The following is a 25,819-nucleotide window of genomic DNA, read 5'->3' on the forward strand; positions in this document are numbered from 1 at the left end:
TCAGGCATTAGACTTACCTCAGGCTCCCTTGGCTTAGCAGCCAGGCCCAGGGGTGCAGCGATTAACCCCTCCACCGGTGGGATGAGCCCCTCATTGGTTTCCAGTGCCACCATGTCGGAGTCGGAGAAGGAGACCTCACTGAAAGAGGAGGACTCGGCCATTGGTTCTGGTTGGGGCTCGGGGTAGATCAGCTCCTTTCCTTTTATTCTGGCTCTGATCACTGTGACAGAATGAGAGAAAGAATATGATGATATCAAATAACATCGAAACAGAGAATTGGCAGATTTTCATCCAGAATTCTCTGAAAATTGTTGCTATTCATGCAGATCAAGTGGTCTGTAGGGGTTATAAATGGATAGCAAACTCTCTAATTGGCATGAAAGATAGCTACAGACAGACAGACAGACATTCAGATGGATATATTGACAGACAGCAAAAAAAAAAAAAAAAAAAGATCAGAAAGAAAGCAAGATGCTATAAAAACGCATTGAAACTTATTACCAGTATATCTTGGAATTTTATGAGATTTATCAGCAGTGGCTCTTTTCACTCAAACAATGCTTGATTAATCATTGGAGAGAGAAAGAGAAAGAGGGAAGGAAGGAGGGAAGAGGGAATAGAAGGGGCTTCAGAGTGATATGATGAAGTAGGAATGATATGAAGAAACAGGTGCCATATACTTGTTTAAAAAGACAGTGAGTGCATAAAGCCAACTCCCACTCCTTCCTGTGGGAGATGACGTAAGAATGGATCAATCAATTATTTCTGGTTCACTCACACCCAGGGCTCTCAATTAGGGCCAGCGTGATAGAACCTGCAATCAAAACACACGAGCAAAAAAGAAAAAAGAAAGAAAAAAAACTAAGACCGCAGCAACTTTCAGAAAAGTTGCCGAGCAGTTTTTGACGTCGAAGGTGGTTCGTTAGTCACACGCTCTCGAAAGTCCACTGATGAGCTGTCAGTTCCAGTCTTTTTGGAACTGCTTGACACGAGGCGATATCTCCTGTGACTCACACTTAACCATCCTGTGAATTTGATCAGATTTTCTCAACCCCATTGTCGCCTACCCCTCTTTCTCGCTTCTTCCTCCCCCTTCCTGTCACTCCACTCCTTTCCCCTCCCTACCCTGCCAATATCAACTACAGTACTAGTATTTACGTTGCTGAAGCGCCCAGAAGCACTGGTCACCTTGAAACAATGCAACAAGTACAAGAGCCCTCGGGAAGAAGTTGCCACAAATGATTTCCCAAAGTAGCTGTTCCAAAGGTTCGTCTCCCGTGAACAACCAGATCTTGCATGCCTGTGAGCCATTCTTGAAAAATAGTTGGAGACATCTGTCATAATTTTGGGGAAATATGGACCAGATTGCTCAAAATATGAGTATGGTGTTTACTGCGTATAAACATAAACATCTGTTACGGTGAAAAGATACTGAGAAAAATTGGTTAGGAAAAATTCCCCCAGATTATGATCAAAACTTGAAAGTCAGTGGCCTTATTATGCCAATCAAATTGATGTTGTTATTCTTAATGTCTTTTGAAACTTTGGAGTTACATTCGAAAGGCTTATGAACTTCTCATAATCGGAAAAGTCCAACTTTTAAAACTCCAACAAAAAACTGTTTGTTGATCACAGGCATACTAGTGGATTTTCTGCTGTAAGACAACATTTGCAGCCTGCTGCCAATGTTTCAGTTGACCTATGTGTATGAGTTGGCTAGTTTATGAATCATTGGATGTAAGGACCATAGTTCAAAAATAATTTGGCTATATGAATTATATACTTTATGCCTCATTTGAGGGTGATGGCAAGTTATAGTAATATGCTCTGAGAAGCTCAGCATTATCTGTGATTGCAATTTGACTGGCTTGCTTGGATCAATCTAGCAACTGCAAATGCAGTGATGTTCGAGAAATCAGCTCTTTCTAGAGCTAAAAAAAAAAAATAGTGTAGACTATACCCATGTGAACAGTGTTTTGGATCAGCATTTCGAATTACCATTTCAAAACACTGATTGTGCCTTTGGAAATTGGACATCAGATGCACCCTTTGTCTGTTTAGCTAAAAGAATAAAGAGGACACAATCTTGTGAAAATGCAAAGTACATAGAGATATAATAGTTTTGTTTTATTTTTTTTTGTTGTTTTTGTTTTGTTTTTTTAATGCATGATAACCATGCTTTGAATGTGCCCGATACTACACTGCACAGAGCGGTATTGGGTAAGGACCGGTATACCAAGAGCCATCATTCCCCCTCCCCCTCCCCCTCCCCCATGACGTCAATGCAGTTAAAGCCTCTCCCTTCTAATTATGTGGTCTTGAGTGATTAAGCCATTAATGTTTTCCAGTTCTGATGTCTAGGCTATTTTGGCAATATATGACAAGCATATCACATTGGCCACCTATACCTTGCACATACACTATACGCCTCAGGGGAACATAGTGAGGAAGTATAAGGACTGGGATTTCTTTTTAAGCCTATTTGTGATGTATGAAACCACACAGTCTTGACTTCTGTAAATGCCTGGTGTAAGGATAGTGTAATATGTTCATAAAATACTTCATCAATCATCAAGATGTAATAAGAAAACTGGTGTGTGTGTGTGGGGGGGGGGGGGGGGAGGGGAAGTGGGCGGGGAAGTAATATGTGTAGTCTCCGACACAACTTCTTGCCCGCAAACACCGGGAGTGTTGACCTGCCGGCCAATCATTTTAGGCCTGTTGAAATATCTGTCGGACAGAAAAAATATGAATGGCCTGTTTTCCCTGCTTTTTTTTTTTATTTGGTCACTCTCGACTGCATTCTTGATTTTTCTCCAGCTGTAAACTTTGCATTAAAGCAGGAAATTAGATACAGGAAGCTGTTATATTGACATTTTTTTTTGTCCAAAATGAAATGGGAGAGCTAGTAGTGTGCCACCAGTACTTCTTCAGTGCTTGCTGTTGTGTGTTGTGTTTTTTAGATACCATGTAGCATTTCGTGCTTGATAAATACTTTAATGTTTACTATAAGAATCAAGTGCAAGGGAAAATATGATTTATTTCAATCTGTATCTTCTGCATTCGTACAATTTTCAGTGAAAGATAGAAGGTTCACAAAATAAAGCTGACTCAAACCCGATACTCCTTTCTTTTTTAGTCAGGAAATTGCTTGTTTTTGTGCACCTATTGCATTTTATGTTTTCCATTTAAGGAGTCCTTCACAAAGTTTCTAATAAGATGTCAATTATAGAGTCCACATGAATTCTAATATCAAATGATAACATATCTATTAAACAAATCAAAATTTGGAAGAATGCATTTAAGGAAACATGTCTTCACATAGCTTGACTTCTCTCTCTTTTTTTCATCAGAGTGTGGTTATATAGTCATGACCATGAACACATTACAAAGGAAAATGCAAGGAAAATTGCAATCCTAGCAGCCTGTAGTTATTAATGAATTACATTTACTCTTATGTCTCATACAGTGCTTTAATCCATTATATTGCAGTCACTTAAAATCATAATGAGGTAGGTATTTCCAGTAGCACTCAAGAAATGCCACTTAACCCCACCAGATTTCCAAATTTCCTCTGACTAGATGCATGACCACTCGGGCTCCTATAGGCAGTGGATTAAATAATGAATATGGTGCATGAAAGAAACATGCTACTTGTGTATTCAAGAGTGAAAGTGATAACCGATGGCTGTGGATTGCATGGTTGCATATCAGCAACCCAAATAATTGATCAAGATTACTGTCAGGTGACAGCTTAGTGTAAAATTTTTATGAGGCATCGACATTGCCAAGGTTGCACGATGTTCAGGTGACATCTTATTCACCCATGCAGTACAACATTTAATGTCACATGCGCAGACTCATTCCTGCCACGCAACATTCAGATGTGGATGTTCCGGCTTAAAACACTTAAAACCAGTCTATTGCTCAAGCTGTCACAGATTATGTGAGAAATGAAATCTTCCTCTAAGCCTGAAATAGTGCTACACAGAGTGAGTAACATAACAACCATGTTTCCATAATCAGAAGCATATTGAGACATCAGATTGAAAACAAAAAGAAAGAAAGAAAAATGTAAACAACAGCAACAACTCATGATATGAAACTGGAATTTCATCCAATAGGTAAACACATTTGATATCAGCTGTCATAATAGTATGTTGCATTCCAAACCAGAAGGTGTAGTCCATTTCTACCTTTGGGGTTATCTAAAACCTACATGAGCAGTCACATTCACTCCGTTATCAAAACAAGCCCCATTCAAAATATTCCAGATGGGTTGTAAGCAAACATATCCTTTTGCCGAAGGAGAATGGATCCCAAAGATTTGTCTGTTTGTATGATTATTTATCAAACAACACCTTTTCTCTCAACAACTCTGCTACAGGAGACACAGACAGACAGACAGACAAACTGAGAGATGAAAAATGTTGACATTGTTTTCTTCCGTGGTACCTTTTTTTCCTCTCTGGAATCTGGAATCTTCTGTGATTTCTTCAGTGTAAAGAAGAAGAAGAAGCATAAAGAAGAAGAAGAAGAAGAAGAAGAAGAAGAAGAAGAAGAAGAAGAAGAAGAAGAAGAAGAAGCATAAAGAAGAAGAAGAAGAAGAAGAAGCATAAAGAAGAAGAAGAAGAAGAAGAATCTGGAATCTTCTGTGATTTCTTCAGCATAAAGAAGAAGAAGCATAAAGAAGAAGAAGAAGAAGGAGGAGGAGGAGAAGGATAAAACACATTCTTGACACTCCCCCCCCCCTTTCTACTGCATACATACACATATATGAGACAAAAACATGGAGAAGAATTGTTATTTGTGTATGTTGTTCTGGCAGATGCCATCTGGCAAGTGGTATTTTATGACAAGAGGTTGGTGTTCTTTAAATATCACAGAACCCACCAGCTGACAAAGACAGGATTTCTGTTTTTATTCTCCTTCCTTAAAGGAGACCTCCGGATAATTTTCAGATTTTTACATTTGAACAACTATAAATTAGTTATACAGAGGACAGAGTTTCAGTATTTGTGATGATTGGGATGAAAAATAAGAATATTTTCAAAATTTAGAACAAATTGCAATGAACAAGGATGATGACATGGCAGAGTCACCATAAGACTGCATGAGTTGGGGCTCAAGGAAGCAGAACAAAAGAAGAAGGCATGCATAGATTATACACAGGTGAACTCGCAAGCAAGCGGTATTGTAATGGAATTACACAGCTACATTTCTGAAATATGTGAACCTCCTATGTCATCATCCTTGTTCAGTGTAATTTGTTTAAGGTTTTTCAAAGTATTGTTTCTCTGCTCAAGAACCACAATAAATTCCACAAATCTATACATGGAGTTGTCGATTTATGTACTACATGATGTGAAATTATGAAAATCGTCTGGAATTTCCCTTTAAGTTCTGAGGGAGTTCATGCAGACCAGGGAAAAACAAAACAAAACAAAAACTACTGTAGGACCAGAAATTGTTGTGTGTATGAAACTTCTGTTAATATCACAAGAAGCCAAGATTCATAAAAGTAAAATGCACTCTAAAGTTTATGTCAACACGATGTATTGAATTCCGGATGCCACTCCGCAAAAGTTTCATCCCGTGAAAAAGGCCGTCCGCTCCAATTCGCAAAAAGTTTCATGCCGCAGATGTTTCTGGTTTTACAGTTAAGAAGAAATTCTTGTCACATAACAAATATTGCAAAAAGAAGACCCAAAACAACAACAGCAAACCCAAATGTGCAGCACTGTTGGAAAAAATTCAGCAAAAGTTGTGATTACTTGACTTTTTTTCGGCAGGATCATATACCCTTGCATGTGTCCTGATCACCAACAAGCAAACGTGATGTTGTGCTTTATTTGCTAATTGCCACAGTAATCATCCATTTGGTTGAATGCTGTGGTGGGGAGAGAAATGAGTTATGTTTAGAATACAAACTTTGAATTCCTTCGTCTCACTGAGCCTGAATCAGGATATCACTTTCCCCTTTTAGAGACATGAAAATATGTGAGCAAATGCCAGCTATATTTCGAAGATAAGCAGAGCAGACATCATCTATTCACATCCGTTCTCTGTGAACAAATTTGGCACGTTCGGAGACACAATCATTACGCAGAGATTCTTGATAGTAATTCCTTGTTTTCCCCGTTGCGACACGTACCTCATTATTTGAAAATGAGATTATTTTTCATGTGACCCTGATGAAACTACCTGATGAAAACACGTTCTTGAAATGGAATCAAAGCAGAAATTTCTCTAGAAATGAACTTCTTGTGACTCTCATCGTCAGAAACTTTGGTTGAAATCGATTTTGAGCATGACTGAGATGAAGGAAAATGGGGAGAAATAAGTGATAGAGAAGGAAAAGCCATTATGACACAAAATTGGGGGAAGAGTGTTTTGATATCAATTTACAACCCCCCTGAGCAGCTTTAAGGGGGCAGACGAAAATTGATTTTCTGGCAGCCTGTCGGCATTCATTGCTAGCAAAAATGTCTAACTTATATGCTAGATGAACTTCTACATCCCCCTCCACCCCCCCCCCCCAAAAAAAAAAGAAAAATAAAGAAAGGAATAGAGAAACAGTCAACCATAAAGAGGAGAAAAAAGAAAAATGAAGTAGCGTCAATGGGCTTTGGATGTACAGTATATGTCGCCAGAGAACATATTTGTGCTCATAGATGTGTTGGTGAGCTGCGAGCATGACACACTACATAAAACGGGAGAGCAAAAATGCATGGTCTGTCATGATCAATAACCATATTTTATGTAAAAATAAACAAACAAAACTAGGTTGTTTTACATGACACATCACGTACATGTAAGCTGACTCAAAGTGAAATGAGCCCCTAGTTTGTTTTTATTCCAAGAGACTATTATGGAGGCTGAACCTGACATGTTTATTTCGCCGAAATAAATCACACTGTGTGGGACTGTGATTGTTATCCCCTGTGCGCAGCCCAGTCCATCGTATCCGTATCGTTCTGTACTCTCAAGCGGACAATTTTCCATCAATTCTCTGCGGACTAAAATTGGCAAAAGCTGATGGCATTACCTGTGGGTCTGCACTAATTTTGAGGCTAAATTTGACCCATTGTAACCTGGCGTGGGTGAATCTAGAACACAATCTTGATGATATTTTGGGTCTATGTTTTCCAAAGATACTTGACTCTGTTTTGCTGTAAAACTTTGGGAATATCAATAGCCACAGGATATGAAAATTATGATTTTTTTTTTTTAAATATAGTTTTTAATCATGGCAAGTTGGGAGCCAAAGCCCAAGATAAACCAAGCAGAGATAGATGTCACTATCCTTAATTTACCATAAGCATGTGAAGCTGAGCAAAGACTATAGTTGTTTGTTTGTTTGTTTTTTGGGGGGTTGACATTAGAGTACCAGTTGAGTAGAGGAAATGTATCATAATTCTATTTGAAGGGGAAAAAATGTATGTTTTCACTGTAACAAATACTACCATAATACTTAATTATTACATATCACTTTTTTTTTTTTTTTTGCTTTTAATAAAATTTCTGCCCTGCTTCCAGTATAGCATGTCATGTGACAGGATCTGTTCCAAATGGAGGATAGGAACTCATAATGCCTCTGTCATATACACATGTATATAGTATGTGCACATATACATATAATATGTGCACATATAAATAGAACATGTATATATACACATTTAGTATGTGCACATAAAAGTAGAACATGTATTTATTTAGATGTATGCCTATGCATAATGCCTATATACCATTAGGAGGTCATTGACCTGGAGAACGCACTTCTCAAGTTTGTATCTGATGACCGATTCTCACACCCAAAGCCATACTGCATCCACCTATTCATTCGAATCTCATGGAGGTCCACTAACCCTTCCTGACTTTAACTGACCAACTGCATGGGCAATACAAGTTGATGCATTTTGATGACAAATATCATAACTTTTGTCATAGATTTCTTAACCTGTTGATGATGGGCTGATTTTGCTACAACAGGCATTTTCGGTAGACACTTGCCCGAGTATACTCGGGACTCGTCTTCAATGGGTTAAAATTAATTTTCATCTTTCTCAGCTCAAAAGACAAGTGACTTACTTACAAAAGAAGGAAGCAAAGTATGGATTTATATTGCAAGTTAGCTTGTAACAAGGTTTTTTCCCTTTTTTTTTCAATATTTTGAATTGTGCCACAATTGATATATCAAGTTTTCAGCTGCTATCTGATTACCCCTTGTGCTGGTGTCAAATAAAACTTTATGCATCTTACATTCTGCTCAGAGTACGAGCCTTCCTCTGCCATGTCTCTTCTTCACATAAAATGTGATACCGTGTGTTCTTACAGCCGAGAGAACATTCACACAGGAGACATTCATGTCATAATTTGTCACTTGGAATTACTCAGCAGATCTACAAGTGTAAGTGAGTCTGGTATACGTGAGGGAAGTGCTATATTAAACTCGTAACTGGTATGGTATGAATTTGCTGGTAGAACGTCACAACTGAATCTGCTTTTAATATACCCGGTACTTAATGCATTTCTTTCCGTGTCAGATCGTTTTCCAGTCGCATATATATCATGCCATAGTTCTGACGGGAAGAATTTGATTCAATTTAACTGAAATGAATTGAATCGTGCCATAGCTCTCTTGAAGAATTTGAATTAAATTGAATTGAATTGGATTGAATTGAAGTGAATTAAATTGAAATGAATTGAATTGAATTGAATTGAATTGAAATGAATTGAAATGAATTGAAATGAATTGAATTGAAATGAATTGAATTGAATTGAATTGAATTGAAATGAATTGAATTGAATTGAATTGAATTGAATTGAATGGGATTGAATGGAACTGAATTGAATTGATTTTTTTTTTCATGGGTAAGAAGGAAAAAGAATGATGAATGCTTACAACAAGCACAAATGGACAGATGGCCCTCTACAGGACTAGGCGATGAGGATTAAGTACCTTGCCATGGCGCACAATTGCTGCAACCAGGGGACTTGAACCGGAAACCTTTCTGATTGATAGTCTGTAGTCTTAACCACTGGATCACAGCAGCTCCTCAATATTTTGTTGAAGAGTATATATATAATTTTTTTTTTCATTACACTCAATTCATTTTTTCCATTTCCAACAGAAACATAAATACAAAATTTTACAAAAATTAAGTCCGTATATCTATATTACAATGTACATTAAAGAGAATTTATAAGTTTTCAAAACATTTTGAGTATACAACAATGCTGGAATTTGGGAGAGGAATGCTAAAGAAGAACAGATGCTTGTAGGGTGCATTCTCCCCAATTATAATGATATAAATTGCATAATTGGTATATCATTATACATAAAAAAAAAACAGAATTACAGAAGAGTTAAAACAGAATTGAAACTCAGTTACACAAATTATTTAAGAATGATTGTGAATGTATATGTATATACATGAAAACATCCTTGATTTCTTCTTTGTCATCTTTTAATGACTTTGTTGCCAAGCTACAAAACTGTTGTGAAACTAGTAATGTGGTTTCAAATCTAACTTTAATGAATTTACTATTAAGGACGTTTATCTTTCCCATGTCTCTTCACCCTACGTGAGGAGTGATGAATTTTGTTAGGCTGCTGGTAACTTGCTCAAACTCAGTTCTACAGTTGCAAGGATTCTGTTGTGCTAGGACTTTGACTTTTTTTGTTGTTGTGATCACTATAGTGACACATTGATCAGCCAAGGATGATGATTACTGTATGTTTGTGGTCCCTTGATTATCTCTCCCGGTCCAGCTTAAAACTTGTCCTCAAGAGAAGTGTCAGGATTATTCTGGAATGAATACTCCAGTGCCAACAGATGAAAGAAGGAAAGAAAGAAAGAAAGAAAAACCCACATCATCACATGTGTTTAATTAATCACTACCTGAATTATTTTTGGTATCTAAAGCTGTGCACAGTCATGCTTTAGGGACTCTCAAGGCTGTTTGAGTCAGGTGTTTGCGATCAGTTGTCTAACTTTACATTTACCCCACCCCCACCCGCATCAAAATGTATACGAAACCGACGGGGTCAGACTCATTCTTGCCATTAACTTGGCGAACATTCTTGCAAGGTGCCAATAACTGTCATTCCAGCGTGAAACCGACATAGAATTATTCAGCAAATGTCGCACACTGCATGTTTTTCGGCAGTGTTTGAGCTAAATATAGTTTGACGGTCATGAATGTGTTAGATTTGGTACAGAAGGTAGATTTTTGCTGTTTTTGCTGTTTTGATGCTAACTCTTATCTTTTTATTAGCTGTTGTCTAAGATCACAACAGACACGCCTGGCATACGAACGACGAGTTGTGGTGTTGTCGTAAATTTGTCATAATCTGCATCACGTTCCACAACTGGAGAAAAACACGTCTGAAGCGTGTATTGTTTCCTGTGAATAATATCTTCCGCATCTCTTGAGGCGGCATTCCACTGTGCATACTACATCCTGTTCAGGTGATTGTGGTTTAAAGCCACTTTTTTACATTGGGAGCAGTGATTGAAAAAATGTTCGAATTATCACATTAGATGCGTGTGTACAGTTCAGTTGTATCACAGAACATCTTACATACAAAATATCCCTATAAAACTGCAAATATAAGGAGATATCATTAATTTTCTCAATAAACCAATATGGTGACGGTTTATTGTAGAAATAGTTTCTAATGAAACTATTGTTTGTACTTTGTATATTTAACAATGCTCAACATTGGTTATACCGATTAACATTTCCATATTCATTAGTTTTATTTCTAACTGACATTTTATAACTATTTTGAAGCACCAAAGCTATATTTTTTTTTGGTCTCCATCTGAGAATGTGAGCAAGGGGCTTTAAAAGGGGTTTTTGACTGATACATAGATGCCTCAACATGAATGTACACGACTCTTCCATTACATTTACCGAGTGTCTGCAAGACTTTCTGGTATTACCTTTTAAGGTAAGTCAAGGAATATGTATCAGTATACTCTGGCCTCTGTTCTTCATGAACATGATGATCCCCATACAACAAAACTACCAGGAATCCTGCTTGGAAGATACATGCACTAATTACGACCTATCTGCACCAAGAAGGGGATGGTTTTGTTGGCAATTTGCAAAGAAATACATGCTCCTTCCGTCTTTTCGTCTTCATTAATCCATCCATCCATCCATCCATCCATCCATCCATCCATCCATTCAAATATCCATTTGTCCAAAACTCCCGAACTCTGATAAATCAGATACAGACGACACTTTGACAAATATTGTCAAGTTGTTGACATGTCAAATGGTCAGTTTTATATTGTGTATATGAATATTTTTGTGCACTATTTTTCGTTTTTGTATTTTTTTTTTTGTCTCCTTTATAGCTGATTCCACTTCAGTGCCACATGTGAATCTAATATGTACTCCTTGACTGGAGAGCATTTATTCTTTCTTTCTTTCTTTTTTGTCACTCCCAGTGGGGTTGACACTCAACTGCCCTGGCATAGCTGTGTGGGCCCTACAATTAACCGAAAATGTGACACTTTATGTAAGCCACATGCATGACTTAGACGTAAATGGGGCTGAAAAAAAGAGGAAAAAAAAGACAGAAAAAAGAAAACAGTTTTGAAGTGAGATGACAAGCTTGAACAGATCTTAAATCTGTGGATTTCAATTGCATTCGTACAGTTTTATCATGAGGGTTTGGATATATATTTACACTTTCGTAAGCCACAAATCTTTTTATATTGTAAACTGTTGTAGTCTACATATTGTTTAGGCAGTGCATGGAAATCTTGCATCATCAGGAATGGAATATAATTCACTAAGATGGTTTGAAAACCTAATAGACATCTAAACTTTACATTGAGGGGAGGGGGATTTTAGTTTGATGAAGTGTTCTTAATTTGTTTGGTATTTCACCTTCATAGATATATTCAAAGAAAACCATTTCATGTGTGTAATGAACAGGCTGGTAAATCCTTTATACTTATTTGGCCAACTATGCAGGTGTGCATGTGTTCTTTAGTAATCATATACCCATGCATCTATTTCACTAATGCAGCTTTAAGAAGTCAAAGGATCAGATACAGTATTTGATACCTGTTACCATGGGTGCCATAAATGCTTATCTTTTTATCAAACTGCTGTTATTTTTCCTTGAGGAGTATGTTGAATGTACCCATAAAAAAAAACCAACACAACTACAACAAAGACAGAATATATATATATATAAAAAAAAAAAAAAACTTTTGCGACATCGCAGACACTGAATCATTTTATGGAACATGCAACTCCCAGTCCCTTGTGTTTTACCTTTCCTCCAGCTGTGATGATGCTTTACTGCTTAACCCTTTTTGTGCCTATTTGTTTAACTGCTACATATAAATTTATTCAATTGCTTTCTTATTATACAATTGAACCCCCCTCCTCCCCATAAAAGCACCACAACAACAACTTAGAAGCAATTATGTCAGAGCCATCAAGGCATAAATTAATAGTCCCATACCAAGGACATCGTAATGCAAAAGAGATAAATACTTGTTGTATTTATATGATTACTTTTCATTAACTATTAACCCATTGAGGACGGTTTGATTTTGCTACAACATGCATATCCCATAGGCACCTGCCCGAGTATACTCAGGACTCGTCCTCAACGGGTTAAAGTGTCAGGGCATTAACTACTGAAGGTAGGCAAACCAGGATACCCTGGTGAACAAAGCATGCTGAGGCTTAAAGAAAGATTTTCATCGGGGCTTTCTCCCGGCAGACATATGACTCAAACACAAGTGATATTTATGATTGAATATCTTGATTTTTATGGCTGTATAAATATTGTGGTCCAGGAGCAGGTTATTTTTTTTTATGTTGCCCAGGCTATATTTCATAGAAAATCATCTGTGTCCATCAATTTCATAAACTCGTGAAGTCTTGAGGGGCTATAGTCATGATCAAGCTGTGCTTCATTTTTTTTTTCCCCAGCTTCTCTCTTTTTTTTAAATAGTTTTTTTTTTTCTGTCATGAGAGATGCATTGAAAGTGGAGAGAAAAAAACTATTGACCCCAAGTTTTACCTCCCGCTGTTTGGAAAGTCTCAGAGACAGGATAGGGTATCTATAATTCATCTCCAGCAGACATTCTAGAAACAGAGCGGTGTTGCGCCCCTTTGTGTTGGAAATGCAGCAACAATTATGAATTGTGCATTGTATTTTTTTACCTATCTTTTAAACCTATTTTTACCTTTTTACCGACGGATTTATTAAGTGTTCTTTTTCATTGCATTGCCCTGAATTCCACTACAAGAAACATTTTGAAGAGGCAAGTGTCTTTTATCAGGCATGCACTTTGTACAGACTTATATCCTTCAAATTCCATTCAACAGTGCAAACTTTATTTAACTTTTCCAAACATTTTTAGTTCTTATGATGAGATTTTCTAAATATTCTTCATTCATTTATAACCACATTAAACTACCTGTAGCAATGCTTTACGTTTTCATGTGTGATAGATTTGTTAGTTTCAGAGATAATTTTTTTTCTCTGATAAGTTTGTAAGTTCCCCCTCCCCCCCCCCCCTTTGCCCTTTAGTATCTTGGTACTATTGAATGAGTAGATGTAGAAATTCTCAATGATTGATGACTAGAGTATTCATTTTTCTTTTTCTAATGGTGTAATTGAAGCATTTTATCTTAAAATCGGAGTTAAATTAGTCAAGGAACCCATAACAAGCACTTTTAATCCTCCTTGAATGTGATAATGCTTCCTTATCCTTCTCAATTCTCTTTTATCCCACTATCATCTTTCTTTATTCCCCTTCATATCTTACCTATCTTCTTATGCTCAGTCTGATCCGGGCGTGAAGTGGATACACCATGTCATATATCATATATTTTAAACTCAATATGTCATCAAGTAGACTTGGTCATGGTAGCTGGGGAATTAATTCAACACTCCAGCAAGTATTGGCCTGGTTAGGGATAATTTGTGTCTTTTTAAAGGATTTTTTTTTCCCTCCTTTTTTTTTTTGCCCCTCTTGGCTTCTTCATGTCTATCAGGAATTTGACAAATTGTGAATACCATACCTCAAGCTCAATATGCTTTTTAAGGCCCCATCTCCGGATTTGCATCAATTTGGACCAATCATGGTACTGGCGAGACAGACCAATTTTGTGGTCAATGGCAGACTTAAGAGCAGCCGTGATAGATTTCAGGTTCACAGGCAGTGAAATGTCCCCTCCCTGTCCCCCCCCCCCCCCCAAAATAATGATAATAATGAAGCACAAGTGAACCGCATCAGCATGGATTACTCACCCTCTCTCTCTCCTTCTCTTTCACTCTCTGTAGCTGCTGTCACACTGGCAAAACATTGCAAAGTTTAAGTTCTTGAAGTTTTGCCAGTGTGACTGCAAACTTCCCAAAAACTTTTTGCAAAACTTCTCTCAAAACTTCCCACTAAAATTAGGGAAACCCCCACAAGCCTCCTTGAAGTTTGTGAGGTCTGAATGCTCACAACTGAAATTTCTCAAAGTTTGTCATGTAACCAGTCCACCACCTGTTTGCAGGGGGTGCCTCCGAAGAGCGCACTCATTGGGATGTATGCATGTGTACTGTTACATCACTATCATTAGCTTATCAGACAGCATGTGCTTTCTTCTTTGCTATGGTTATGCACCAGTGACCATAACTTTAAAGGACAAGTTCACCTTCATAGACATGTGGGTGAAGTGAATGCAGCTATATTAGTAGAACACATCAGTGAGAGTTTGAGGAAAATCGGACAATCCGTTCAAAAGTTATGAATTTTTGAAGTTTCTGCTCAGTCACGGCTGGATGAGAAGACTGCTATAGCTTGTGATGTCACATGTGTACAATGATATAAAGAAAGAATAAAGAAAATTCAACATATTTTCACTTTTATCGCATAACAAAAGAACGCTCGACTCCGCTCTTTCAGAAGGCAGGGGGAATAATATTATCCATAACATACATCAGTGACAAGTTGAAGAAATGTGCACTTTATTCAAAAAGTAGTTTCGTGAAATTCTCTTTTATTTTCCTTATATCGTTGTACGCATGTGACATCATACACTGTAGTAGTCTTTTCATCCAGCAGTCACTGTGCAGATACTTTAAAAATTCACAACTTTTGAACGGATTGTCCGATTTTACCCAAATTATCACTGATGTGTTCTACTAATATTGTTGCCTTCACTCAATCCACATGTTTATGAAGGTGGACTTGTCCTTTAAGAACTGAAACTTTGAAAAGTTAGGCTGCTAGTGCGAATGGATGAGCAAAGTTCTTGAAGGGTTCTCAAAGTTAGAGAAGTTTTGCCACTGCAACCATGGCTTGTTTATCTGTCCCTGGAGGAATAAGCAAGATGTTTGCTGGCAAGGGGGTTGCCCCTGGAAACAGGATCACATCATACACTATCGTGAATGGGATAAATGGATGAAGAAACTTCATGCGCATTACATTAAAAAAAAAGGAAACAACAAGAACAAAAATCCCATAAAAATAAGAATTGAGTTGGTTTGCATCCATGTTGTAAGAGTGATATATCAGGTAAGCACAGATTTTTTGCTTTATAGTGCACATACAAATGGGTTATATTGATGTCTTGAAACCATCATTGCCAAAAGGTCTTTGATCTGCTATAACAACTTCTCTCCCTCTTTTCTTTCTCTCTCTCTCGCTTTCTTTATCTTGTAATCTACTATCAGTACATCCGACTACCTATCTGTTACAGTATGCTATTATTTCCTATGTCTCTAAGGCTTTGCTGTATGATTATCATAGAAAATTTGACATGAAGATCACACAATGCTGGACTTTTATGGCTAGTGAATATTCTGCATTCAAAATGCTTAATTTTTGTTAGGACATACATCGAATCTTAAGTGATGTCCAAATTAATGTACATGTAGATTAGGAACATGAAGTTGAAGTGTCTATTCACTAAAGCCATATTCTTTCTGCAAACTTGATTCCAAACCTGTAATGGAACTCTCATAGAACATCGTAATATCTACCCTGAAAATATCAGATCCATGGGGTCAACAAACTGTGGACAGTGACTTAAAACAAAACACCAGCACATTTAACTCATTCACGCATCTGATGCTTTGACTTTTCCTTAAGCTGCAATTTGCAGCAATGAGTTCTCTGATCAAAGGAAGATGTTTTTCCTGCACAGGAAATGCTGATATCACTTGAGGCAAGTTGTGCCGAGTGAGATTTTCCGCACTACGTAATATCAGCCCAACATGTAAAATTGTGCCTCACTGCAGTGATGATGTTGTTGTTGTTGTTGTTGTTGTTGTTGTTGTTGTTGTTGTTGTTGTTGTTGTTGTTGTTGTCGTCGTCGTCGTCGTCATTGCCGTCGTCGTCGTCGTCGTCATCGCCGTCGTTGTCGTTGTTGGTGTTGTTGTTGTTGTTGTTGTTGTCGTTATTGTTGTTGTTGGTGCTGTTGTTGTTGTTGGTGTTGTTGTTGTTGTTGTTGAGGAGCTGATGAATGGCAAGCCAGGATATTGGGGAAAATACTTATGTATTCAGAATACAAAATCTTTTTCCATGTGTTTAGTTGAGGTATACATGTTCCTGGCTTACAGAAATGTGTCCGCGATACTAGTATTTTCTCCACTCAGTTCTTCTCTAGGAAGTGTTCCTCAGGGAAGGGCTGCTTTTCCACACCTGAGATATATTTTGAAGTGCTTTCCCCCGTCTTTCTCTTTCTGGTGATGAAGTTCAGACTGAAATCTCATCAATATCCGATCTTTGGGGACTCTGATTTTGGAAGTAATCCCCCAGTTGTGTGTACTTACCATTTGGCTGCCATTCTTGTGGGATTCAGAGCCCCCACTCGAAACCAACAAAGTGAAACAAAATATTGAAGAAAAAATATATATATCGCACCCAAACCGCCCTCATTTTCTCTTCTTCCCCCGCCTCCCTTGATAACAAATTCAAATGTCCTCTTCACTTAACATATTGGATAGGTTGGCAGATTCCGTAGCCTGTAATGGGGTGGTGCTAAAGATTGACTGATTTTTCTGTCCCCAACTCCCCCCCCCCCACATCAAAATAACATGACTTTGTAATAGTACAATCCCAATAGGCAAATATCCATTTCTGTGAATGTGAAAAACCTACATCTTCATCCTTGACAAACCTGTTTTCTGTCACTCAATGACAGATAAAAGAGAACAAAATAAAACAAAAACAAAAAACCCATACACAAATGATGAAGGGGGGGGGGGGGAAGAAAGTATGTGAAGGAAAAAAAAGGGAGTGGTCATTGCCTTTTGCCATTGATACTTGTCCAATTGGAGTAAAGTAGAACTCGCATACACAAACACATTCCATGCTTAATTTGTGTCCATGATAGCCTTAACCCTGAACTTTTTGTCTTTTTTTTGGGGGGGGGGGGTGGAGATCACATGATCAATGTCAGGCACTGACCTTGCTATCGATATCATGTTACCATAACAACCACTTTCTCAGGCATTTCTGCACCATCTGTCTGCTGGAAATGGTAAAGGTTGAAGAACTTCAAGCTTTTAGCCCCACAATGATTGAAATGTTGTAGACTGGAATGACTAAAAAATGGCGATTCAATATGATGGGGCAAAAGTTATACAAATACATCCTTCTGTCACAAAATTGTTTTATTTCAACCTGATGTATCTTCCCTTACACAAGGATAATAGAATACTAAATTGACCTTTCATGATATGTGGCCATGTATGACCAATACTGATGCAAAACAGCAAAAATCAATAAGTATTTAAATTATCAATAACCGTCTCTGACAATTTTCTTGGTTTCTGTGGCATTTCTTTGGTAATAGGTCAGTCAAATGATCTTTCAAAAGATCAATTTCTTTCTACCTCAAAACTGCCCTATAAAGAAAGAAGCAAAGTTCAGTCAGAGTTCAGTCAGGGGACATGGGCAACTGTGAACATCTGTTGTTGAAGCCATGCCGCTAGATAAAATATTACTACCATTTTGTGTTAGAACATGTACATTGTACAGGTGTATTTGTACAAAAGATATTGCACTATTCATCTTTTTAAGGCGTATTTCCCGTTTAGCAGTAATTGTCTAGTTCTGACATGATGGAAACTAAGCATTTATGATTCATCTAATGCATGTCATCAGTGACATCGGTAGTCCAGCTGTGCTATGACACCATGATTGGCAACTTCACCAAAAAGAGAGAGGGTTTATGTATTAAAGTGCTTTGATATTGACATTATATTCAAGCCATGTTGGCCGATCGGAAAACTTGAAAAGTTATCCTACTGGGCATGTATTATACTTTTGTTATACTATTGTTTGTATTTGCTTTATGACACTCCCACCTTCTTGTACAAATTGTTAATCCTACGTAGCAATAAATTTGTATCATTTGGATATGGAAATAAATGAAATGAAATGGAAACGAAATTGCTTTCAAGTGGGCTCCTTCTTTTTTATACATCTCTTTCATATTTATTTCATATGTATATATATTTTTCTATTTTTTTTTTACAGAATGTGATTACTGCTCTATCTTACTGTCATTACAGTTGAAGTTTTTTTTATTTTTTTTAAATAAAACATTTAGTTTGTGTTGCCAGGTAAAAAAATTCAGACCGCATCAAAGCTGATTGGAATGGAAAAAAAAAAAGAAAAATGGCACAAACAAACAAAGTATGATTTGCAATGAACTTAACCCCATTATAAGGAATGTGGGCATAATCACTTGAACAACAAACAATTTGACAGACGTTAATTGTTAAGCGTGGCATTGCTTGACGTAGGCATACCAACACATGCTGGGGTCTACTTTCAATGTGGGCACCACATGTATTAGAATGCAGAGACAGGTCCAAGTTTAGTGTAGTGTAAAGACTTTGGTTGGCATAGCAACAATTACCCAGTCTACCACTTCAGAAAAAAAAAAGAAGGAGAGAAAAAGACTGTGAACATCAAGTAGGGCTGTGGGTCAAATGAAATACTGTTATACCACAGCAGGAAATCAATTCATATTTCAAATCAGCCACTCTAACGTCATCTAATTAAAACTTCAAATCATCAAAGTTTATTTTACAAGACAAACATCTCTGTGCACCTGAATGGCAATGCTCTCTTTGAATCTTATATTCAAAATGCCTATACATGTTATATCAAGAAATTGACTCTCTCATGCATCATTATTTTGTTTTTTATTTCATAGTCTAACAATTTCTAGGGTTGTCTTCCTAAAACCCTGAACTCAATTAATCTTTTCCCCCCTCGCTTCAAGCCAGCATGAGCCACTTGCATCCACTGACCAGACCGCAAGAAATCCTGGATATCTATATTTGCCTTGTACTGAAAACATGATGACTGTAAAGAAGGCCCTTCAAAGTTGAGAGCATTTGCTAAAAATGTCTGTGATTTAGAAAAAGAAAGAAGCAAATATCATCAGAATTTAACCCTTTTCTGTGCCCACCACTTGGCTGAAACTTGCCAGCGTATTTTATTGTTGTTTCTGATGTTTTGTCCCAAATATGGCCATGCTGTAAGCATCAAAGACGCAGTACCTGTGTACTGTGCAGGAAGAACAATATGACAAGACAATGAGGTGTCGAGGCTTTGGGATCAAGAGGATCACTTACTCATCAGTCACTGATTGTTTCTGGGCATCTTTGCTGATGGGCAGACGTGGTATGTCCGTGAACGCGAGGGTGTGAGCGTAATCACTCATTGCCCTTGTGGAGATGAAGTGGCAAGTCGGGTCAGTGTACAAATAATGCACAGGTGTGAGTGCATTAGAGGAGATGTAGCGCACTCGAGGGTATTTACGATGGTGTAACATGCACAAAAGGTGCAGAGGAATGCATGTAACATGGCATTGTGAATACCCGAGAGTGAGCTGCATCTCCAGTAACATTACAAACTTAGACTTGTGCATTATTTGTTTTATAAACTGGGTCTATGAACTAAACTATTTTTCATTTACCTTTATAGGCAAATACCAGTCAGCTACATGTAAAACTTGCTCAAAAGCCAAGATGTCCTAAGAAATGTTGCAAACAGGCTGAACAGGAATTTAGAAATCATTTACAATATATAAGTGATGGAGCATGTGCATGTAACTGACTGACTTCCGGCTGCTTAAGTATGCAATTGTGACATCAGTAAGCATGATTATGGCAAGCCAAAACTAAATGAACAAAGTCACATATTTGAGCAATGATGACTGAGCGGTTGTTAGTACTGGTTATTAGTAAAAAACTTAAATGCCCACTGGGCATGTTAGGCAAAAGCAAAGATCTTTCACATGATTTGCTCTCAGCTAATAATTTGATTACAATCCTTATCACCATTCTATGATATTTCCTTACAATAGAAACACAGGCATAACTTCTCCAAAGGTTACAAAAAAGGTAAGGATGTTTAGGTTTGAAAAGAAAAAAAAGATTGAAATTTAAAGTTATAACTTTTTGGTGTAATTATTGTCCAATGGAATATTCACTGGTCATCTGTGCTCACTTTTGTTTTAATAGTGCCATTTCACTTGAAGGCTGTCTAGGCTTTTAATCTCATAAAAAGAATAATTTGTCTAGTCAAGACATTGATTTCCATTTGAGGTCCTTCTGATGAGAAACTCCAATTTTCAAACATCTATTTTCTCAGTGGGGAGAATTCACATGAATGTACTCCTGAAAACATTTCATAGTTTGATGTGTTGATGCAAGTTCATGCATGGCACTGAGTAATATGCGGTAAAGTTAAAGGGGAAGTGATCATGGTTGTAATGTTTTGTACATTTTGTTTGAGATAAAAGATTGAACAGGAAATTGTTTGATTGCCAGAGGCGAAATTTTGACAGAGTGGCCCTGACAGATTTGTGCTCAACTTCCAGTCAGTCTGACACTCACCAAACAGTACGCAAGGAACGTAGCACAACAGGTGTTGGCACTCATAGAGCCACATCATAGAAGAGTTGTTTGTGTGTGGTAGACCCAGACATTTTCAAAAATACCCCTTAAAATCATACTTCTATCCAAAAGAATGGATTACACCCAGTTAAACATTAAGGAAAAACAAAAGAAGATGAAGCTTGAGGGAGAGAATGACAGAAGATAAAAAAAAAAAAAAACTAGTAAAGGGCTAAGTGCAAATATTTAGCCCCACCATACATTGTTAACCTCATGACCAAACATCGTATTATCTATGCCACTCGGTATTCCCTTTCTTGCTAATCACACATACCCAGACTAGAACTGGATATACGAAATGCTCCTTCTCATATGCTGCAGCAAACTACAGTTCATGTGTCACACGTGCTACCTGTATTTATTCCAACAGCCTCTTCATTGCAGACATTTGAAGAAACATATCCGATAACACCACACTGTAATTTAATATAATATTACACCTATTGCTCTAGCTACAAGTGTATGTAGTTAGATACCATGCTATCACATGGTTTTGTGTTTGTTCTTTTTTTATGTTTTTACGCTCTTACAGATAATGGTTCTTTTTAACTCTGTCAAAGTTATGTCCATTTAATTTTTGTATTTGATTCTTTTTTATTATTATTGTGCTCACTTTGTTTAATGCTCCCTTGTCAAGCAGGCCTTTATGGCTCTGAATGGGACTGCCTTGCTTTTGAAGAAGATAAAATGAATAAATAAATGATAGCTACATTTTAACTATGAAGTAGAAGTAAAGGACAGTAATATCTATTAAGAATAACACAGCTAAAAAAAAAAAAGAAGGGGAGAAAGGGAGAAAATAATAAAGAGATCATGAGGGAGGCAAAGAATGGAAACATGAAGAGAAAATGAAGATGAAAAGGTGTTGAATTAGGGAATATACTCTGTCTGCCTTCTCACAGTTGGAGTGATTGAAACTGAGAGGAACAAGAAAATAAAGTATATTAGATATAGAGAAAGAGAAAAAGAGAGAGAGAATATATATATATATATATATATATATATGGGGATAAGAGAAAAATGGGAAAAATGATCCCGAGCTCTATTTCTAGCCTTCCTCTGTTGGCCAGAATCGCACCAGCTACACGATAAGCAGTAAAAGAAGGAAATTGGAGGTAATTGGACATTGTTTTTCCAAGGAAATGAGGCGGGAAATGTCGTGATTGAGGAAGAGCAAAATAGGTGGTGAAGAGATCCGATTTTTCACTTTTCTTTCTTTTCTTTTTTTTTGTTTCTGCGGTCTAGCATGCTGCACTTTGCAAGGTGATAGCAATGTGCCCCTCTTTAGTACTTGCGGTCGGTGCACATGCGTGGGGGCTATTCAGTGTACTTTGATGGCGAGAGAATGAGGTAATGACAGATGGAAAGAAATTAATGTATTGAAATTAAACAGCTACTAATATTACAGCCAAACACTAGCAGGTTTAATTGCGCATGATGTTTGTTGTTTCTGACAAATGTGCATTTTCTGTAATGATTCAGTGACCAACATTGAATTTCTAGTTTGTTCACTAGACTGTTTTCCTGCACAAACTTCAAAGCAATAAGTTTTGTATTATTTGTGGGATTTAACCAAAATTTTACAGGCCCTTTCATACACATCCAGAGTTATAATGTCAAAATTATAAAGACAAAATGTAACATGATGTGAAAACTGTTATTATCCTTACGTGTTGATATATTAAAAAAAAAAAGAAGAAAAATCAGCATCATGATTCACACTGCAAGGAAAGTAAAGATCAATCCATATTGATTTTTTTCTTTAAATCCTCACAATAACTTGCTTCATGCAGCAAGTGATAAAGTAAACTCTTTATCGATCCCATGATAAAAACAAACAAAACAAACAAACAAATCAACCGAAAAATGTGACACTAGGTCCATACACAGTGGGAGATCGAGAGCCAAACTATAGTGCATGTTTAAGCCTTTGGGACTCAGTAGCCTCTTTTTCCCTGCACCTCATTACGAATACTGTGATAAACAATGAAAAACTTAGCAGGATAACGACCCTCCAAGACTTGAGTGCCGCGAAAAACTGGTCAAAATCCCATGGCGCACTACATTTCAGGTGAACGCGGCTACCGTGTCCATCGGGATCGTAATGTATACCAAGGATTACGATGGAGTCGTTATATTTTTCTTTATTTGGTCTGTCTAGTGGTGTGTATGAATATATTTTATATTTATTTGTTTGTTTGTTTTTTTGCTGATTTATTTCATTACAATGCATGTTCTCTGTTTGAGTGATTGATTGCTTCATATGAACAAGTTTGTATTAAAAATTGTTATGGTGAAATGTTTTGTCGAATCGTTTACTCCCTGAGGTGCTGTTTCCAACGAGTTACAAAATGTAAATATATGGCTATAAGAAATAAATATGGCTGTCCTTGAACGTTTTGTTTTGGTGGTGTTGTTTTTTTTTTTTTTTTGGTCATATCTCGGTCATGCCAAATTACTCTGCATTGGGAGTTCACTCTTCCCTTCTTCCTCGTCTTCTGTCTGGGCTGGTTGATATACTTCTATATGATCACATGTTACACCTTTCTGAGTTGAAGTATAGTATATCATCCACTGTAAAGTGTATTCCCCCTTTTCACATTATTTTGCCTCCACTGTTCCAAACTTAAATGTGGATGTTCTGTGAATTCTTGCTCCTTGTCATTTGTTTTTTTAATAATTATTGCTCTGCTTATTTGAGTTTGACTTCTTGTTTCAACTCTATAACCCAAATTCACGAAGGTGGTTTAAACTTAGACCATGGTACAAATTTAGACCATGGTCTGAAATAAGTGTGGAATAGGCGTACCTTTGACATGCGCATGTCAATGTGCATTTGTTACTAGACGTCTGTTCAATTCAATTCAAATTCAAATTCAAATTCAAATTCAAATTCAATTTACTGTTGGCATATGCAATCTGTCAATCATATTTATGCAGAAGAAATTTGGGTAAACTATTGTTTAGAAAACAGAAAAATCATTATTATGAGCCACACTAGAGAGATAGAAAAGATAAGCCTAAAATTATCCTCTATTATGTATTATGGTGAAATTTATGTATTCAATTTCTGTAAAATATTTATATGTTTCTGCTAGAAATAGAAAAGTAAATGAATGAATGAATGAATGATTTAAACAACCTTTGTGAATTCGGGCCTATCTGTCTCTCCCCTCGTTCCTCCTTTGCTCTAGCTATCTTTCTTTCTCCCTCCATGGCTATCTCTTTCCATTTTCTCTTTTTGTGTCTTTTATTATATATCTCCTCTCCTTCTCTCTCACTCTCCTTGCCTCCTCTCCCATCCCTCCCTCCCTTTCTTTCCCCTCTTTCCCTTACCATCTCCTTTTGCTCCTCTCTCTCTTTCTCCACTCCTCAATCTTTCATCTTCCGCCCCTTTCCCCCTCCCCCTCCTTCATTCTCTCACTCTTCTCTCTCCTTCTCTTTCTGCATCCATCTCCCCAACTCTTTCATCCTCCTCCCCCTCTCTCTTTCTCTCTCTCTCTCTCTCTCTCTCTTGCTCTCTGTCTTGCTCTGTCTTGCTCTTTCTTGTCCGTTTCTGATTTCATCCCTTCCTGCTTGCCCTCATATTTGGGTGGGAGGGGAAAATAGTGCAGGGGGTGAGGAAGCAAAGTTTAACCTTGTAGGCAGAGGACCGGTAGGATGTTACTCCTTTGAAGCAAGAATTAGGAATTGATATCCTTGTATTTTTCCAGTTGATGGCATCTTTCAGCTGAAAAAGGCTGGGACCTTCCAATTAATCTTGGATGTCGAAATTTCTTACATTGATGATCTCTGATATACTATGATGTTTAAATGTTTAGATCGCTCTCCCGTCAAACAAATATGTGTATACTTATGTGTGTACCTACACATATTAAGTTTCATACCTTTGTTCTTGCCAAATCAATGCCATCTTTGACTTACATCTCACATAGCTGGCCTAGATTAGATGTTGGTGGGATTTTGATATAGTGTTGATTTTGGAAATAGCAGTCTTAACCTCCTCACCCCTAAATTCTAGCATTTTATTTTTTTAACCCTTGCAAAATTGGCTCTATCCTTTTTGTGGTTACAGCTCTGAAATAATAGCTTTTTGGAAAAACAGCAATGGCAAATCTTTCTCTATCTGATGGTTTGTGTTGCATAATTATGAAGGTCCTCTGAGCAATTTGTGTGATATTTGTGATATTCAAGGGTAATTTTCTCCTGGGTCGTCTTCTGTGCCCAGCCAGAAGCGCAGTCGGAATTGGGTCGGATTATAGCGTCAATCCCCGTGGTGCCAATAGATTCTGAATATCCGCCAAAAGGAAAGCCCATTATTTCCTCAATTGATATCCTGCTTGTTTCTGTGTTATCTGACCACATTTTGGATCGGCAGGAGTAGGATAATTTGACAAATACTATATCATGCTGATTGATGATTATTGTAAGTAACATGCTATTAATGCTTCTTTGAATGCACAAACGTGCAGTTTCTCATTACGAGCACAATGCTGAGTGCTTACTGTATGAAGTTTCAGATGATGCATTGTTTGTGATGCTAAATGCACTTGATTCTTGCATATATGCAAGATCTGCTTTTCTACTGGGATAGATGGCATCTACAGTGCATGTACCAATAATCTATGTTGAAGGTTACTGGAAACACATATTTAACAGAACAAGATTGCATAGTATCTTTCTGTTTGCTGGTTTTCTCTCATTCAATCTACTTCTGATGTGAATGTGTCATTACATTGTCACATTAGAACTGTTGGAATATATACTACATGAATTACTCTCATTTCTAGAGAATTAGAAAACCTTCTAATTTATCATCTTACTACAGGTGTATGTCAAGGAAGCAGTGATATCTCTTTC

At 37.2% G+C, this 25,819-nt stretch overlaps 1 protein-coding gene across 1 annotated transcript in view; it reads right to left on the reverse strand.

Annotated features, from left to right (window-relative positions):
• Window positions 1-25,819, reverse strand: part of LOC140239373 (metalloproteinase inhibitor 3-like) — a 65,370-nt gene that overhangs the window by 17,207 nt on the left and 22,344 nt on the right. Inside the window, exon 2 of the mRNA XM_072319234.1 lies at window positions 18-220. Coding sequence (XP_072175335.1) covers window positions 18-220 — 203 coding nt within the window. The remainder of the gene's footprint in view (window positions 1-17; window positions 221-25,819) is intronic.

This window comes from Diadema setosum, chromosome 2, assembly GCF_964275005.1.
Source record: "Diadema setosum chromosome 2, eeDiaSeto1, whole genome shotgun sequence".
NCBI lineage: Eukaryota > Metazoa > Echinodermata > Echinoidea > Diadematoida > Diadematidae > Diadema > Diadema setosum.